At 35.6% G+C, this 19,715-nt stretch overlaps 1 protein-coding gene and 1 non-coding gene across 4 annotated transcripts in view; both read left to right on the top strand.

The window, feature by feature from the left end:
* Positions 1 to 19,715, top strand: part of sprt (PDZ domain-containing protein sprite) — a 78,243-nt gene that overhangs the window by 36,740 nt on the left and 21,788 nt on the right. For 2 of the 3 annotated variants that reach the window (XM_011649521.2, XM_011649520.2), the window contains exons 2-4: positions 771 to 902; positions 1,519 to 1,612; positions 18,766 to 18,846. In XM_011649521.2, coding sequence (XP_011647823.2) covers positions 823 to 902; positions 1,519 to 1,612; positions 18,766 to 18,846 — 255 coding nt within the window. In that variant the 5' untranslated portion in view covers positions 771 to 822. Of the gene's footprint in view, positions 1 to 770; positions 903 to 1,518; positions 1,613 to 17,994; positions 18,181 to 18,765; positions 18,847 to 19,715 lie in introns of those variants that run through there. The other variant, XM_011649524.3, reaches the window with a different exon arrangement.
* On the top strand, positions 216 to 288 carry TRNAV-UAC (transfer RNA valine (anticodon UAC)). The gene has a single exon. It is a non-coding gene; the product is annotated as a tRNA-Val (tRNA).

The raw sequence follows: 19,715 nt of genomic DNA, 5'->3' as shown, positions 1-19,715 counted from the left end.
GCGAGAGATCGCCATGGCGCCTCGAGACACTCGGAATCGAGATTCAGACGAAGCGCGAAGTCGAGGCCGTTGGATTGAAATTGTTGCGTGGGCAGTGCAACAATCGAGCTCGACGGAGAAGATATCGCAGGTTTTGCGTGGAATCAGTACGTCTTATGCGTACCATCGACACGCATCCGAACGCACTTTCTTCACGAAGACCCAGTTTCCCCAGAGGTTCCGTGGTGTAGCGGTTATCACGTCTGCTTTACACGCAGAAGGTCGCCAGTTCGATCCCGGCCGGAACCATTCTTTTTTTTTTTTCTTTTTCTCAGAGACTCATAAAGAAGAATAGTTATAAGACGTGCTCGATAATTACAGGAATAAACAAAAATCGAGGCCCCGATTGCTTTCGAATCATAAGCAACCGAGAAAGAGATTGAACTTGAGAAATCACGTAAATTATCATACTAAAAATTAATTTAAAAAAATTAATGTTAGAAAGTTATATCAAAATCTATATTTTTTATCTAATTTTTTGAAGTGTGTGTGTGTGTGTGTGTGTGTGTGTGTGTGTGTGTGTGTGTGTGTGTGTGTGTGTGTGTGTGTGTGTGTGTGTGTTTATTGAGGAAAAATCGATTTTGGATCGATTGAGAAATTCGTCGTTGAAAAATCATGCGTGGGATATAATACTCTCTCTCCGCGTGGACAGATTATAGCGAATCATAAATTCTGAAATCTCGACGCGTGTGTGAAATCTTGATCGTAACTCCTACCTACTCTCCTTGCAGATGTCAACGTGACGGGCCGATTGAGAAGAGCTGCGATGCCGTAGTCGTCGCTATGAGCGAGAGCCGGTGCTACACGGATTCGCCCGTGCTCGCCGAACATCAGTCCTTCAACCGTAATGGGAAGGCGCTCAGGTACGATTACCATAAGTGCATACCACGACAGCAGTGCACGCTACCCACCGACCCGCAAGCTTAATCGCTTGCGACAGGGCGGGCGTTGATCGTGCTTTGATTTATAGCTCGTAATTGAGGAGTATAATTCGAAAACGACCGTCGCGAAAACGGCCGTTTCTATCAACTGCGGTTTCGCGGCGATTTAGGTCTCGAGACCGCTCGAAGAGTTGCCGAGAGAATTAGGCAGCGTTCCCGGGAAACGCGCTAAATGTATGTCAGAGCTGTATGTCAAGATTATTATTGATGATAAGGAGTTACACGTATTTCCATTCCGAATAATATTTTTTATAATATTTATATGGCGATAATGGATTCTCCACGCATTTCCGCTATGCTCGTTATATCGAAACCTCTTCTAAATCACGGCTACCATAATAATGTCGGTTGCGATCGTCGTGAGAGGATGTCCGAGATCAAATTATCGATCGAATTATGGTCCTCGGCCTAATCAGATTATGCCGCGGAATTCTAGCTCGCGTTCCTGTCTCGTAAAGTGGGCTTAAAGCTAAAGGCACAAGACCCCAGCCCGCGTCTCTTCCCGTCCGTCGGAGACACTAACGAGGGTTGATTTCAGGGGATCTAAGAAGAGCGTGTTATTCTATACGACCGACTGCGGGGACGAAAAAGAGGATCTGGGTCTCAAGCTCCAGCAGCGATCTGTCTCGTTGGTAAGCTTCGCATTAACGTCAGACTTAAGCCTCACTGCGTAAATCACGCAGGCTCATATCAATATCTCATAAATGGGACCGAAGTAGTAAACAGTCTTTCGTTTCGCCTTGGAAGCACATACGTTATGCAATCGAATCTTTTAATTAAAAGAAAACTGGAACTTAATAAGAATATTTAATGATTTTAATACCAGTTTTACGAACGATTGATCTTACGCGCTTCCTGTCTCCGTAATTAAAGACTGTAATTAAGCGCATGAACGACTCACGTACAGGATGCAGAATGAGGCGATTTTAATTTTAAAATTAACTTTAAGAGAGTCAAATTTCTTGCATATATGAGAAAAAAAGAAAAAAATTATTTTTTTAAATCAGATAAAATATAATTTATTTTAATTTTAATATAATTTAATTATTATAATTTAATGTAATTTATTATGGATGGATTGTATCGTGATAGGTTTCAGGCTCAATTGTTTTATGTTCAATTCACGTTGTCTACCTTGTAATCAAAAGAAGTACCTTGTTATAGATTTATACGTATGATTAGACGCATATACATTCAAAATCTCAAACTGAATCGTAAAGTAAAATTTTACTTGCATAATTCCGTTTGAAAAAAGTTTTTTAAATATTTAATTTTAAAGCTTGACAGTATCATATTTCACGTTACGATCGTATCGACGTTATGAGTGCTTTTAGATGCATTAATATAATTTATTTTATTTTATTAAAAGTTAATTTGAATTACTGATATTTTGCATATTCTTTTAATCAGTGCTACTACACTTTTACTTTATGATGTTGCATTAATGCAACATGTGATATTTAAAAATTTATGTACCGTAATAATATCTCCCTTGTTTACGGAGCCTGATAAAGTTCGCGACAGCTTTTTTGCTCGGAAAGAAAGCAGCTGCGATTTCCATCAAGTCTGACGCTCTCACTGGATTATCCGGTGTCATTATTCAGTGGGGGTTTAATGATGTACGGCGCTGAAACAATACAATGGCAACTGACACTAAATTATATGAACCCGCATATATATATATATATATCGCATGTGACGCATAATACAAAGGCCTCATTTAACTTCCAGTCCTTTAACGTATAATTTAGACAACATTTTTAATTAAATCATTGTTTACCGTGTAAAAAATTAATCCTCTAATGAACTTCAAAGTTAAAATTATCTCGTACAGGAGAAATTAGTCCAATAATAACTTCGCGAGTAAAATAATATTGCTTACGCTTCGCGTGAAACATAGGAAAATTCGCGTTCATCAGTGTAGTCACGGATGGAAAATCGATTGTAGTTACTTCTCGTACCGTCAAAGCGTTAAAAGTAATATCTCTTGCCGTTATTTATGGTTATTACATAATTACAAACATACATAATAAAAGAATATAAGTATTCGACATATTATCATTAACGACTACCATTAATTTGTCTCAGTACTTTTTTTCTAATTTAGTTTTCAATACTTAATTTCAAACACTTAATCATTTTTATCATATGGTGTGTAGAAAAAAAACAATTTTACTAAAATATTTAAAAATTGTTGATAAGAAGATACTGGTATATTCTGATAATAATTGGAACATTTTATAATTATTTTTATAATCCAACAAATCCAAAATTATTTTCAAATCTGGCAAAAATTTTCTTTCTGTGTACATTGATCAATTGATTCATTGTAAATATAAAAAAACACTTTAGATAAAACTTGGCATTTTTAATAGTACATCAATCACGTAATGTATGTTATCACAGTATCGTTATGTCCTTTTCATAATGTATATATCATCTAAAAGCACTCGTAACATCGATACGATCGTAACGTGAAATACGATACTATCAAGCTTTAAAATTAAATATTTAAAAACCTTTTTTCAAACGGAATTATGCAAGCAAAATTTTACTTTATGATTCAGTTTGAAATTTTGAATGTATATGCGTCTAATCATACGTATAAATCTATAACAAGATACTTCTTTTGATTGCAAGGTAGACAACGTGAATTGAACATAAAAGGATTGAGCCTGAAAACTATCACGATACAATCCATCCGTAAATACTCTGTGATTCTAAGCGCAGTTCATAACTTTCCTTTTCGATAGCATCGTAGCCTATAAATTCTCAATCACCTGTCGTATCAGCGGCTTTGGCCGTATTGCTTAGACACTCCCATACAGATTCTCCATCATCATCTTCGTCCTTCATCCTTACGTATTTTTCTTATCAATTCATAATACATAACATAAATTATAAGTTTTCTTTCCTCTTTCCTGGAAACTTTTATATATTTTTTCCAGTCTCTAATGAATAAAAATGTAAAGGCAACTTTAATAACATCGTGCACAAAAACGCAAGGATGCATTTTTTTCCTCCCTTTTATGTTTTAACATATTATTACAAAGAAGAAGATATTACAAAAAATAAAATACTCATGGTATAATAACAAATGAACATGTTTCATCTACTTATTTTCTTATATTCCTTTTACGTTGATAAGATTTATCAGATTATATTCTTTTCTTTTTATTCTTTTAAATTATTATTTTCTAAAATTATTATTATCATAATTAATCATTTAATATATATTCTTTAAAAAATAAGATGGCTCTATAATCTAAGTGATATATAATCTATAATATAAATGATACATCGATCACTTTGTCGTAACTGACGTCCAATTTTCTAACTGTCACTCCATTTGGCTGATTATCAGCCGCACCGGTTAGACTATAAACTTTCCGCAATTCTAAAGACAGACTATAACTTTCCATTTCGATACTATCGCGCGTCGTAAATTCCCAATAGCCTGCTGTATCAGTTGTCCCGATGGTAACATCCAGACGCTTCCACGTAGACTCTTCATCATCGTCTTCGTCCCTCATCATTATCCCATACGTATTCTCCGCGTTGATTTATGAACACCGGCGGATCGCCAGGAGAACCGATATCAACGACCGCTGGTCCTGTTCCTTGTTTCTTTCCGAACCGCATTAAAAGGAAATCTACTTATCCAAAGTCTTGTAATAGACAAAAAAATCAGCGAACAAAAGTGAAATATAGATAAAATGATTGATAAACTAGTAATTTGTGTAAGAAAATATTTTATTTTAAAATGGAAAAATTTATAAAATAGAAATTTCAATAAAAACTGTTATGTTTTTAAAAAAAGATTAATCAATATATATGTGTATTGACATAAATATGATATATGTATAAATACTAGAAGATTTTGGCCAGACTGAGAAATAATAACTCCTCTCATTAAATTTGAAAAAAGTTGTCCTTTGTTAGGACTTTAAATTGGATTAAAATTTTTTTTCTTTGGCGAATTGGAATCTTCGGTACTATATGGATATCGCATATTTATCTCTGTAATCATGAACATTTATATTTGTCGATTATTAACCGCAAAATATCTCTCGTGTGTGATATCCTCGATCTACAGTCTCCGCGGTGTCGAGAAAAGCGTATTGCACTGGCAATGCTTTCGCGTCCGTCTACCGTCAAATCACATTGAAAACTGTGCGCTCATCCATGCGCCTAGGATTTCACATCTCCGAACCCCATAATAGACCGGCAGGTAGAGAGGCATTCGACGATCGGCCGCGATAAGGATCGGCAGGCATGAGTCGTTCCCCGCTAATCGTAGCCTGCGAGGTAGTATCTAGTATCATCGCGGCGTCGACTTCCGCGTCTTCTTGTAAACTGGAAGCGCGTGTATTCCGCAACGATTGCACCCTTGATCGACATACGATACTTCCTGCTCGTTATAACATGCACGTTACACCTCCCCCCCGGATACCAATAGAATAATCACACCAATTCTTTTTAATTAATGTAATATGTATTAATGTATTATGAAATTATTTTTTCTATCATATTTTTTCGTGACACTTTTATTCAACAATATTAACAACAAACTGTTTGATGAATCTTTAACTGCAAATCTTGAAGGTAATATTTTTTACTTTTTTATTTTCTTGTCTTGATAAAAATTCAAAAGAGCGGCATTCTAATTCCTTTAGGGCAAAGTTCAAATATATTTTGTAGAATTATTTTATAAATTTTGCTATCGGAGTGAAGATCACAATTTGTAATATATTTGATTTTGAGGATATTTTTTTTAATTACTGTCTTCTTTTTTTTTTAAAGAAACAATAAGAATATAATTTTGATCGACCATTCTAAATGCCGATTAGAGATTAATTAAAATCTTTTTTCTATTACGATCACCGTGCTTTTACTGTAAATGGCATTTCGTCAAATTTATGTGCAACATTAACAATAACTTATTCCATGAAAATTTAATTAATAAAATGTCGGTTTTAAATTGAAATTTTTGTCTGTCCCTTGAGACTCGAAGGGATTGTTGATTCCCTTATAACGTCTATGAACACGAAGATGACCCTTGGCAATACGAGACCGGTTTTAATCGTTTCGATTAACCACGTTGAGTCGGCACGGTCTCTGTACAAGTCCATACGGGTTGTTCCATCATGCATTTATGCGATGGAGCAGTCGCCCACGCCATTAATAGTTTTGCCTTCTTGCACCGTAGACTTATGTCGACGAGATTTTCTCACGGCGTTTACACGAACTTTTAGATTATAAACTAACGTGAAGTATGGTCGAATTGAAAACCCGATACTTTCTTGTTCGAATATTCTATTCCAAGGTTACAGAGATAAATCTAATTGTAGAAGAAATATTTAAAATAAGAAAACGTATATTAATCGTTGATTTTATATTTGTTTGCTTTGCACCTCGCTAATTAAATTAAATCACAAAAGCGAATAAGTGAAAAAGCGGTAAAGCGGATAAAAAAAAAACGTGATAAATTTTAATTAATGAACCATCAATTAACTAGACGCAACCAATAACGAATCAATTGACAGAGACAAATCGGAAAAAGAATGGGGACTTCGTAATTGAGACAACCGCGTAATTGGAGATCAGAAATCGTTCTAACTGATCGGGAAAATCCATTGTACTTGTGAACTTCATCTCAGGGGAAGCTTTCTTATAATTTTTGAAAAACTGTACGGATAGAAAGAGTTAAGCGATTGTTCGGGAGCGGAAATTTCCGTGTGTTAATCATAACGGTAGGTATGTAAATACGAGCGGAATAGCGTAGATACACCTATTTCTATTGTTTAGTGACTGCTCGTACTCGCGTTTCCGTTATTTCCGTTATAGAAAAATAACCGTAATATGCGTAATAGTGCATCCTTGAGATGCGGCAGGCTGCAACCGCGCGCGCAACATCGTGTTGAGCACAGCGGCGAAGATTACGGTTTGAATAAGAGTGGAAGGAGGTCGAGAGAATGCTTTATGCTGGATTTATCTTCCGACTACGTTGTCCCGGACGATACTTCAATTACATTCTGTCGTAGACCGCCGTAATTACTATCGATCTGCGGCTCATGCACCGTCAGAGATCGCGTCTGATAATGATTGCATTTAAATTAGTAGATTAATCGAGGGCCGAAAAAGCCCCTCCGATGATTGAAGACTAAGCCGATATCGGATAACTCCATTGACGACGGTCTTATCATGCACTTCCGAATCTCAATGACATATAACTCAGTATGGAAATTTCATTCGATGAAAGTAAAATTTGAGATTAATGACGCGAAACGCGAAAAACAAATGCAAGTGAGTGGTAACTTGTCAAACATATATATATATATATATATATATATATATTTATTAATTATTATTTTATGCTAATTTTATAGCGGCTAGAACTGTTGGTTTATGAACCGTTATGAATCTAAATAGTTTGTCTTAACTTTATTTAAAATTATAACAAACTGTTAACTTATATTGCAAATAGAATAGAATGTGGAGATTAAAATTTATTGTTTAATTTATCAGATTAATGGATCTTGATGTACGATATCTATACAAGACGCATCGTAATTACGATTGAAAATGACTAAACATCTCAGTGATATCGCCGTGAAAATATCTCAATTAGGGAACAAGTGATTACTAATATACTGTAAATTAAATTTAAATTCAGCACAGAAGAATTAGAAAATTCAAAGAATTATTCACACGCGGATTTTTCCCTAGGGAAAAAATTTACATATCTCGTCGGAATATCTCTTATCGCGATTATGTTATAGATACAATACAGATATCTAACGTCATGCAATACATGGTGACACATCTTTGAATTAATTGACATTTTTACTTTCGTTCGAGGCATCATCCGAGGCCTAAAGAAAGTAACATTTCAAAATGACTAGAGAATTTGATTAGACATTACATGATTTGCCAATAGTTATAGTCTCACACTTACTCCTGCAAAACAATCGGGCCGATTAGTGCTCGCTAATTGCAACGCCAATTGCATTTGTCATTGCTGAATATCGAATTAAAAGCGCATTAGTGTCTGCTAAATCAAATTATTAATTGTTCTGCGCGCGCAATCTATTCATCGTTTCAGTAAATTATTAGAGACTGTATTGTGTATTCATCGTTTCAGTAAATTATTAGAGACTGTATTGTGTGTATTGAATTCGAGTAGCAGATAGTTTAGTGCCATGATTATGATATTTGACAATTAGAATTGACTGGCTTGTTCCGCTTCTTTTGTCATTTTTATAATTAAGTTTTACGCGAATCACACATGTACGCTTTCTCTATTCTTCGAATTTTCTCGAGAAAGACTCACGGATTGCAAATGTAAAATTAATTATGCTTTAAGGGTTCATTAACATTCGATAATTAATGGCCTTAAAAGCTGACGTCATTTACGAATGAGGAATTGTTCTGAAAATCAAAGGTAAACATGCTAATCCCAATATTGTTCTCCCGACCATCCCGTCGTTTCGAGATGACAAACTCGAATTCAAGCCAACACTTCGTCCGATTACGAGTGTCCCCATTTCGAAATTGCAATCAGAGGGCTTCGCTCGATGCCATTAATTTCCGTAGCGTGTGTTTCCGCATTTACACGGTGACCGACATTTACACATGGGACGGGATAACCCAGAAGTTTACGCACGCTGTGTGTTCTCAGGAACGTTTCGCACAATGACATAGACAGGCGTACAATTATGTGCAATTTTGTACTTTAATTAGGCAGAATACACTTAGCTCGCGTCAATATAGCGATTGACCGAGAAACGCTAAGAATAAAAAAAAAAAGAAAACAAAAGTTGACATCTTCTGATCACGCGTGATTAAATTGTGATGTATTATTGATGCAAAAATTATTAACTAATTTTGATAGTGTAACCATAATTTATGCTGCACGTCAATTCCGCTAATCAAATCTGGTTGATATATATATTCGAGTGATGCATAATGCAACTCACTCAGTAACAACGTTACATCAAGAATATTCAAGATATAGTCTAAATAGAACACGAAGTATTATGAATATTATGGGTAATAATTGTAAAAGTGTTAACATTTTGGGAAATATAATAATTAATTTTAATATTGTGACTCGTGTGTCGTAGAGATTTTTTAATTGCCATTTCTCAATTTCACCCTTTGAAACACGTACATGTTGAAAGATTTGACATTTTATATCTTTTTTTACTTTTATATTTTACATTTTTAAGTTTTTAACACTGCGTACATATTTCTCATTAATTATATAATACAACTCTTTTAAATTATCACAATAGAACATGTTTGTTTGAACTTGCAGCCTCAAATTCGAACTCTCTGTTAGTTATGTTTACCTCTTGATCACAACACTGCTTTCTGGCAACACGTTCGCGTTACAGTTCGCACAAGAATCGCACAACCTCGAGCACGCACATGTGTGCGACTCCGTGAGAATTCCTTACCTTGAGCCGAGAAATGGTAATTCTCACGGGCCCGACAATCGGGACCCCTCCGCGTAATTTCGTGGCTCTCGTCGTCCCGGCACGCATGGCAATCGCATGCCTCGGGCGATTCGAGCAGACGTTCCAGGTGAACATGAACGTCGGGAGAAGCGTGCGAGACGAATCCTACCTGCGATTTCGGAAAAGGCGAGTGAAGATACCATCATTGGAATCTCCTCGAATAAAATTGCTTAAATTAAAACACGTGAAAATAATATGCAGAGAAATTAAATTTGATTCTTTAATAATCGAAATAAAAATTCAAGACATTTCGAAAGAATTTATTTTGCGTGTAGCAATCTCCAAACTCTGATGAAAATTTATAAGAAAATCTGAAATCTGCACTCCCTTTCTTTCTTCGAAAATTAACAAAATAAAAATATTTTTAATAAATGAATAATAAACGATTACTTTAACAAACGAATTTTAATAAGGAGGAGATATGACTTTAAACTCCAAATTGTAATAATTTCAATAATACGATTAAACGTGAACATTATTATTTGAAAGAAAAAAGATATTTAAAAAATTTTTTAAAGGCATTGCTATTGATCGTATTGCTAAAAGCATCAATATATACCATATATCTTATTTCTTATATATATCTTTACAATTTGATCTTATGAAAACTATTTTATTATGATAAAACGAATCGTACTTTTTCTTTAAAACAAAAAAGCAGATGACATGTTTAAAAAAATAACAAAAATATGGTTTTACACCAAGAAAAATCATATCCGTATAAAGTAAAGCAACATCAACCATTAGACACAGCGGTCGCTTTGATTATCGCGGTTATCGATTTCTCGTGAAATTAGTAGTAAATCGTCGTGACACATAATCCATTTACTACACGTGCTGATTTCTTGCGCGACTTACGGTAGGTCTCTCTTGGTACTTTAAGCGTGAAGTGAACGATAGTGGCGGAAACAAGGTCGGCGTGATATGTACACGTTGTACCGAGTTGTTAGGCATGCGTAAGCCTACAATCCGACGTGGATAGGTCATTAGAAGACGTGCAACATGACGTGCGTGAAATCGTCAGAGATAACGCGCGGATAAGCACGGCTGAAAGGACAGAATGAGAAATGTGACGAATCGTAGATATCAGGAATTTGTCGGTCGACTTGAGTATCTATCGATAAAGCGTGCAAAGTAATAATCGTCTAATGCATGCGGAGCGACGTATGCACTCGTGTGTAGATTAAGAAACTTTTGTGCGATCGTACGTCCACGTCTCGATAAAGTTCAATAAGAAAGGAGAAAAGTCGACAGAGATGATTCTTTGCTATTTTTACGGCCATATAAATCTTGTCAGCATTTTAAGTCGATAAAAAGCAAACGTGAAATATATCGCGAGTTTCATAATTAAATTGGCATTGCATAGAAAACGTAAAATTGAAATTTTTTTTTTTAGATTGCAGCACGTTTTGATAAGTTTCTGATATATGTTATTTTGCGAAATATTAATTGCGAAATCGAATATAAATTTATCCAGGTAAGCGAGACTCTAAGACAAAAATGATATTAACTTTGAAAAGTAAGTAGAATTCCGCAATGTTCCAATCTTTCTGATAGCGTGCGTTCCAGCTATCGCGCGATCAACCCCTGGCGTATCATAGTTCACAACACGTACATGTTTTATACATGTATATTTTTAGAAAATGATTTAATGATGGCCGGTCGGGCGTTCCATTTAACTTAAGCGAAATGGGCGGGCCCGAGACTTGGAAGACTTAGCTCCCAAGGAAAACGGTAATAACCTATCTCAAAAAAAAAAAAAAAAAGAAACGGATCGAATTGCGTGTTGAATGCGCGACGCGCGACCTGGAATTGGCCCCCGGCACGTGAGATGAGCCCCCTATGTGAGATACCTAACTGTACCCTCTCGGATTACTCACGCCTCGCTCCACCGTTTCAGACGTTCCTTTACGACGTACATAATAATCATTCTGCCGCATCGGCAATTAGCGAACCGTGCGCTCCGTTCGCGATTGTTCCCAAATTGTCTGCCACTAATCCGCGAGGAAACTACGCCGCATTGGCAACTTACACCGTGTGATCCCATACAAAGATATCCGTACCTTCACAAGACCGTCATTTACCATAATCCCCTAGGATTACCCTTATTGTTCGAGAAATTTAATTAATATCGATATTGCCTTAACATTGATTAAAGTTATCGTGTCCCGAATTCATTATTTTAACAATAACATTATTAGCTGTAACATTATTCTAATAAGAAAACACTGTAAGATTATATTAAACTAATATTGAAAATCTTTTATGAAAATCTAATATTTATATAGTTTAAACAACACGATATTAATTTTACATTTACAATAGTTTTCAATTTTGTTAATGAAAATTTATTTAAATGTTTTTCTTAAATTATCTCTTTCGGAAAGATTTGATTTATTCTGACGAGGAAATATAAATGTGTCTTAAAATAAAATAATTTACGTGATGCACATATACACATAATTTTATATTTGTATTGTGTAATAAAAGAAGCTTGAATAAGTTTTGAAATTATGTCAAGAGATAAGATCAAGCATATTGGAAAGTAGAAACTTCAACGTCGATGCCACATTCGCATGGATAACTCTCTAATACCGAGGGAAAGAAGTCAAAATTGGATATAATAAAGGTTGTTAGAGAAGTACATCCGTTTCAATTCAATGCCGAATCACGGCATATAACTGGAAACGAACGGGATTTCTTGTTACTTCTCACGTGGGTGTTTTCTTCCCAAACATCGATATTCAGGATATATTCCGTAGCACTCGCGCCGCTCGATCGTGCTCGTCTCGACGGGTCTTAATTAATACGTTGAAGTCTTCCAGTTAGTCGACCGCGACCGGGTCATTCTTGACGCACGGTATATGGGGAATTATCTCGCCGTTTCGCATAAATAGCGGGTCTCCGGCGATCCTCTCGTACAAAACGGGAAGTGAGTTTGCGGAGTTGTGCGTGTAATGTAAACGCATTGACGTTCACGAATTGTCCGCTATCGATGATCGTACCGCTTATCAATTAGCAAATGGGGCCTGATTATATGGCATGTTCTTGCATCTTGTCGTCGCTTCTTGCTTCCCGAGGAGTTAATCTTCTTTCATCACGAAGAAATCGAGCGTGAGCACAGCGTATGCACTTCGTTTCTCGCTTTCTCGTTTTCTTCGATTATGCTTTCGATCGATTTTAATATCGCCTTAACAGTTACGTAACCGTCGTAGATAATCGTTACTTCCGCGCATTGCCGTGCATTGTACTAGATGTGTACTTTTCTATATCGTTTTTATAACGAGACGAGTTATGCACTTCTGTTCAATTATAATTCTTATTAGAGCGTTATTGATTACTAGAATATTATGCAATTTCTTCTCTGTACGTCAAGGTAAATTAGCATTTTCCTATAATGCTACTTGTGCTCGCTACTTGAAAAAATTATTTTTTTTTATTATTATACATTATCAATGTACGTATGATTAAATATTTATTTATTTAATTATATTGATATTATATAAAATACTTTTTACGATAATTAATAAAAAATTTATAGTTATTTTTTGATCCACTGAAAAAAACTGTTCCGTATAAGGAATGTAGCAAATAATAGTAAGCAAAGAAATTTATTTATTTTGACACATACTACAAGGGAATAAGTCACATGATTTTTTGCTTGTAGCGTCATAATTCAGTGTGACTGCGGTGAAGAAATGAATCTTAAACGTCGCACATTATGTGCTATGTTGTAAATCCACACACTTGCTTAATTTCTACTTACATTTATTATTTCTACTTACATTTATTATTTATAAAAGCAATTATATCAATTATATCTAATATTTCTATAATTTATAAAAATTATTTCAATAAAATTGAAACATTCAACAGATAAAAGTTAAATTATATTTCACACAGTGATATTTAGATTACAATTTTATTTTCGCTATAAATAAGGTAAACTTCAAGGTAAACTTTCAGAGATAAATAGCTTCAAAAATCTTTAAAAACTTTACAGCACTTCCTCTTCACATTTGCTTTTTGCGTTGTGTTCAAAGAGTGTCGACCAACTGTAGGTGACACGAGAGGATAGATGCGATGGCAAGAAAGGATGAAGGGAACTCGTCTTCGCTCTTCTGGAAAGCAATTAAGAGAGAGAAAGAGAGCGAGAGATGGAGAGGCTCTGAAAAATAAGAGAGAAAAGGAGAGAAAATATCGGAGTGAAAAACGAAGACAAGGAAGAAACGAAGACACGGGTTGGTGGGTTCTTCGTGGGAGAGAAGCATGGGACACGCGTGTACGTGCCGATGCGTCCCGCACGCATGAACACGCACGCGTGCACACACGACACTTCGACGGCGTGTGAAATATAACTAAGATTCTTCTTTCTGGCTACAGCACAGAGAGAGAGAGAGATCCCAGCTTCTCTCTTATCGTTTTTTCCTCCTTTTCATTTCTCGCGATTGCAGCGAGCAATCACGCGCGAGCAATCAAAAAATACGCTTCATCGACTTTAACACATTAAATGTCTTTACGCGGAAATGCAACCTATAATAATTTTGATTTCGATCGAATCAGGTATCGCAAAAGATAATGAAAATTATAATAGCTTGTAAGTATAATAATATTCTAAGTCATACGAAAAAAATACTAACAATACTATTTTAATTAATGTCTACTTTTAAAAATTAAAATAATTTCTTTACTTAGAAATTTGAGAAATGATAAATAAAAATGTTTATCTAGGAGTAATCAGAATGATCAAATCATCCTATGTATAATTTCGCTTCAGATAAATTCGATTACATTATTTCTCTCTCTCTCTCTCTCTCTCTCTCTCTCTCTCTCTCTCTCTCTCTCTCTCTCTTTTTCTCTCTTTATTAAATATTTATATAAATTACCGTTATCGTACGCTTAATTACTTGTATACATTTCATTATGTTTCCCATATCATTGCATCATTGCTTCCCCTCCGTTCATGGTTACGACGTTCCTTCCGGTATTCTCGCGCGACCTCAAAAGACGAGGCGTGTACGCGCCTATATCCGCCTACGTCTTCCCTTTCCCGTGGTTTTCCTCCTTTTCCTTTTTATTTATTCTCAACGTGTAGCGGACGCCCTCGAAGCCTTCGGCAAACGACCGCAAAACCGCGCCTTCCATCGTCGGCGTGGTGCACGGTGTGCCAACTACCGACGAACCGGGGCGGCAAAACCGCTCGTAAAAACGCCAGTTCCGTTCGACCTGTTCGCCAAAATGTGGCGACGACACCCCGTGTAAAATCCACCGCTGAACGCGGAGCCGTGAATGTAAAAATGACATTGACGAGGTTGACGTGATCTAAAATAATGCTGCAAATCTATGTTCAACATAACATCGATCTAAAATACATGTTTAATAAATTTAATATAAGGAATATAATATATATTAAATGGAATCTCCGAAATTTATTATTTTACTAATCGCGACATTAACATTTGACAACATACTTTCTTTTTTTTTTTTTTTTTTTTTTTTTCGTTTAGTTTCTTGGCGCTAATATGGACTTTCATTTGCTCGTAAATGCGATTACTCGTTGCGAAATATAACACCTAATGGTGCAACTTGGAGAACGCTAATTTTTCTTCGTCTCTTTTACGAGTTTCTTTCTCGATTTTGTTTCTTTTTTGACGATGAGTGGAATCACGTGGTCGTTAGTGACCATAAGTGGTACATGTAACAATTAAAAATTATAGCGCACACGTTCGACGAAGAAATACGTGTCCTCTTTAATTAACAACAACTTTCGCATTAAATTTTAATTAAAAGACGCGAACTAATTAAATATAAACTCAACGCATACGATTTCTTTAATTATTAAAGAAACGATTGCTATCTAATTACTATTAATTGCATGTTATCATTGCATTTCACATTATTTTAGAATAATATTATTTATATAGCATAATGTACATATAAAATAAAATATATAAATTTTATAAAATTATTTTATATAACGTCAAATTTAGTGAATATTGCTGAACACATGAAATATTTTTCATTCTTTCTTTCTTTTCTTTTTTTGTTGTTAAAAAATTTAAATTGATTTGTGAGATGTATTACATATAATTCATGCGATGTGTGCATTACATTTTGACAGTGATGAATAGCGAGAGATTGGCTATCGCGACATCGAAATTTCGCTCATAAATTTTGATGCATTTGGTTATCAAAAATCTGTACACTACATATAGACATATATCATAGATGTAACCTATTCCATTATTTCAATTTAAACGTCGATATTGGCATGAATATGATATGATGATATGATAATAAATTTGGCCTAAATCGCAAATCGAAATATTTTCCAATGCATATATTTGCCATTATCGTACTAAATTTTCATACTTCATTTTGTAATCATCTCAAATGTAAGTAGACAAAAAAATGCTACGTAACAATGCGATATTCACAAATAATATTTTTTACAAAAAATCTAAGAGAAACACAATATGTGTTTCTAAATAAAATTTAACAAAATAGATTTTAATGCATAATTCTAAAGTCTGAACTTTTTATCTTAGAAGGAAGTCGAGAAGTTTACAGTTTTATTAAATTTTTATGAAATTCAAATTAAAGTAAATGCATGTAAAACTACTGGTTTGTATGAAAATTAACTTAGCTATATGAATTTTTAACGATGAGCTATAATTATGTCGTGTTTAAATTAGATAAGAGGAATTAGTTTACGTTTATTGAAAAAATATATGTAAATAGCGAATAGCGAATAGACTGTTCTCTGAAATCCGTCTAAAACGGATCTTTTTGTAAAATAAGGCGATCAAACAGCCATCAAACAGCCACGATCGTAATTAAAAGCAACGAATCCGGCGCATTCAAATGGCAAATAAAATCAGTCGACGGTCGAGCTGACATGACAGTTTTCAATTAGACTAGTTTCGTCTCAAACGCTACTGACGTTTTGGAGAATCGAGTAATTTCCACGAAGAAGAGTAGAAAAGGTTAGTTCGTTAACTCGCGACTGATTTACACGCTCTCATAAAAGCTGCATGCGAGAGAGACGCGGAGCCGAGAAGTTAATAACGCCATGGGTGGCATAAAGTTCTGTCAAGCAATTCGCAGAAAGCTGAAGGAGAACGATAAAGTTGACACACGCATTGATTGATGTTCCTACATCATAAAGCGAATGCAAAAGAAAGTCCGTTACTTATTGAACTTTTCGCAAGCGAAAATATTAAATCAGGGACTTCGAAATTTCAAAAAAAGTAAAAGAAAAATCGTCTCTGGATGATGACGAAGAAAAACTTTCCTCTTTAATAATAACTTTCTTATTTTCTTTTCCTTTTGCTTTTATAAACGTACATCACTTAGTAACTTAATGCTTGAATCCAATTATTCTAACGCTTTAGCGCATTTCATTTAACGCGTGTAAATGAAATTACTTAGAGAGTCTACAAAAGCGCCACCGTCATACGGCATCTTCTGAAGATTTATCTTTGTTTTCAAGATAGCGAATGCTATTTTGTGCCAGGGTCATTTCCGCTATTTTTTTAAGATAGTTTAAATATGAGTAGATTTCTGTTTTGCGAAACATGTCTTACGCCTTTAAGCACAGAAACGCGATAATAACTTATCTAAAAGCTAAGCTAAACTTCGGTAGCGGCGGAAACATTAATTAATATTAGATGATATCGTAAAGACCCTCGAAGATAAGCTTTGTTCGCGTCATCTCATTTCCTCGACCATTTTCCTGTGCAATTTTTATTTAATCGCAACTGCCGCATTAAAAGTGCCTCTAGTAACCGCAAAGCTGCCTTTCATCGGCCAATGGAATCGCAACTCTGATTGCGACTTGGCCGCAGTCTGGATTCCGCCCAAGTGAGAGAAGCGAGAAGTTATCTTGAGAAGAGAGCGAGAATAATTTTTCAATAAAGATTACTCTTTCGCAATGGAGGCATACGAGCCATCTGAGAAACTCTCTCGTGTAATTCCTTCTTTTGCGAATATATCCTATAACGTTAAAACATTGATTGACGTTAATAAAATAATTCGAATCAGTAATACAAGCATGACTGCTCGTAAAGAAATATACTATTAAAATTCATTATTTTATTATAAAATAAAGTAATCATAAAGAAATGCTATTACATTAATTATCTTCTAATGACATAAACAGTCACATTATTATCAATATTTTCATAAACTGATTTATGCAAATTTATACACAAACATTGTCATTAAATTACATGTTGTATTATCGTGCATATTACCATATATGTCTACATGCATTAATTTAATTCAATTTACGATTAAAACTTACATATTGTTGTCGGCGCTCTGTTATCAATTTCGTATATTTTTAAAGTAATATTAATATTATGTCAATAAGAAGAGAGGCAATTCGATAGGAATTCTTGGACCTCAGTCTTGGCTGATGAATGCGGTGGTAATAATAATTATCGTCCCCGCAGCGGGTATCCTCGCCATTGAAATCCCATTGTCCTTAGAAAATGTTACGGCTGCCACGGGTATTAGTTTACGCCGACGATGAAGACTCGGAAGGTCGTGGTTTACGAATAACTTTCCTCCTTTTATTACCAAGATCAGCGTGAAGCCCTTTACAATGGCGCGGTTGAGATATTGGTGAATACAGAGTGTACATAATATCTCGAGGGTCATATCAAATATCGTGGGTGAGTAAGAGCTTAAGCCTAGGGAGCGGTATTCCTTCGATCACATACGAAGCATGTTTTGCTCGCTCGTGTCATGGCAAAAAAAATAGAGCCGAAAAACTTTTTGCGGTTTATCATTATCCTTCCCTTGTACCGTATTCATAAGCAGGCATTTAATTAATTATAAAAGTACGAAATAATATTGAGTGATGTTACTTTAGAATATGATGTCATGAAATTTGCTTAGTCAATCAAAAATTGATTGTGCTCGAAAGATTGCGAATTTTTTTATCTAAATTATTCTAATAATTGATTTGTTGACATATGAATGTCATTCCCTCTTTTTATTCCCGCGAAAATTTGCTAGAAAATCAAGGAAAAAATATAATAAAATTATTATTTTGTAATAATTCGTATAATTCTTAGAAATAATTTTATTGTCATTCCTTTTTTAGCTTAAACTTTCCATTAGTTAAGATCTTTTCTATCGCATTTTTCTCCGCTTGCTTTTCTTGTTGCGATCAAATTTATGAGTGAAGATAAAAAAACTGTTAGTACAATTGTAACGATGTTTATTTATTCTAATCTGGCAAATAATTGTTCCAGACTGCATTACACACCGGAGTTGGCGCTCAGCAGCAATTATTGGAGCCCAGAATGGCGCAGTTGGAGACCTTAGAAGCCAAGGTAATGAAAATTCTTAAATTGCAATTTTCCTGAAGGGATAAAATTCCCTGGAACGATAAGAGCCAGGTCGAGGCCTGAGGTGAAATGGCGCGCGAGAATTCACGCGATAGAAAGTCATCCCGCGTCCCCAGCCTCGTGGCACCCTCCTGGCTCTCGATATTCTTTTTGCTTTTCTTCCCCGTGCCTGCCGGCGGTGCCGATCGTCCGTCTTGTGGGAGCTGTTTTTAGTGGTACCCTCGGAAGAAACCGAAGGCGATGTTTCGCGGTTATTGGCGAGTCGGCATTATAACCCGCCGGTTTCTTAAGGCTGCCCGGCCAATGATTTATATGCAGATGCGTGAACTAAACTTCGTTTGGTCCTGAGGTCCTCGGACCCAAACTCGGTGACCGGTTCGGGGAGGAGGATGGGGGAGAAGGGGAGGATGGTGAAGAAGGGACCAAGGGCCCCTGCGCGCATCGGTACCATTAAAAGTGGCCCGGCGCGGACGTCCAGTGGCGCAGCATCCGCAAGAACCGTTCGATTTTTTTCCACGACGCGACAAGAACGAGTAGATCGAGCGTGCAGCGCTTGCGAGCTCGTTTTTCGATATAACGACGCTTTTACGTTTTCCTTTTTTTTTTTTTATTTTGCATCGTTTAAGTCGTCGGATTCCTCGCACCTGATTGCAGGGAAGAGCGCAGGCTGAAATTGAAAATTATGCGGGCAGCGTCATTATATCTTCACGACCTGCATGCGTTTTTTAGAAACTATGAAACGATAGTGCCTTGCGCAAATGCATGAAGCTTTCTTTATTACCTTCGCTAATATCGCAGTCGAAAGTAAAAGGGCTGCAAAAACTTAATTCAGGCATGAGACGAAACCAACGTGT

The sequence above is a fragment of the Pogonomyrmex barbatus genome, unplaced genomic scaffold (assembly GCF_055798465.1).
Source record: "Pogonomyrmex barbatus isolate J1 unplaced genomic scaffold, ASM5579846v1 scaffold18, whole genome shotgun sequence".
NCBI classification, from domain to species: Eukaryota; Metazoa; Arthropoda; class Insecta; order Hymenoptera; family Formicidae; genus Pogonomyrmex; species Pogonomyrmex barbatus.
Note: the sequence above shows the minus strand (reverse complement) of the source record. Positions and strands in the feature narration are given on the sequence as shown.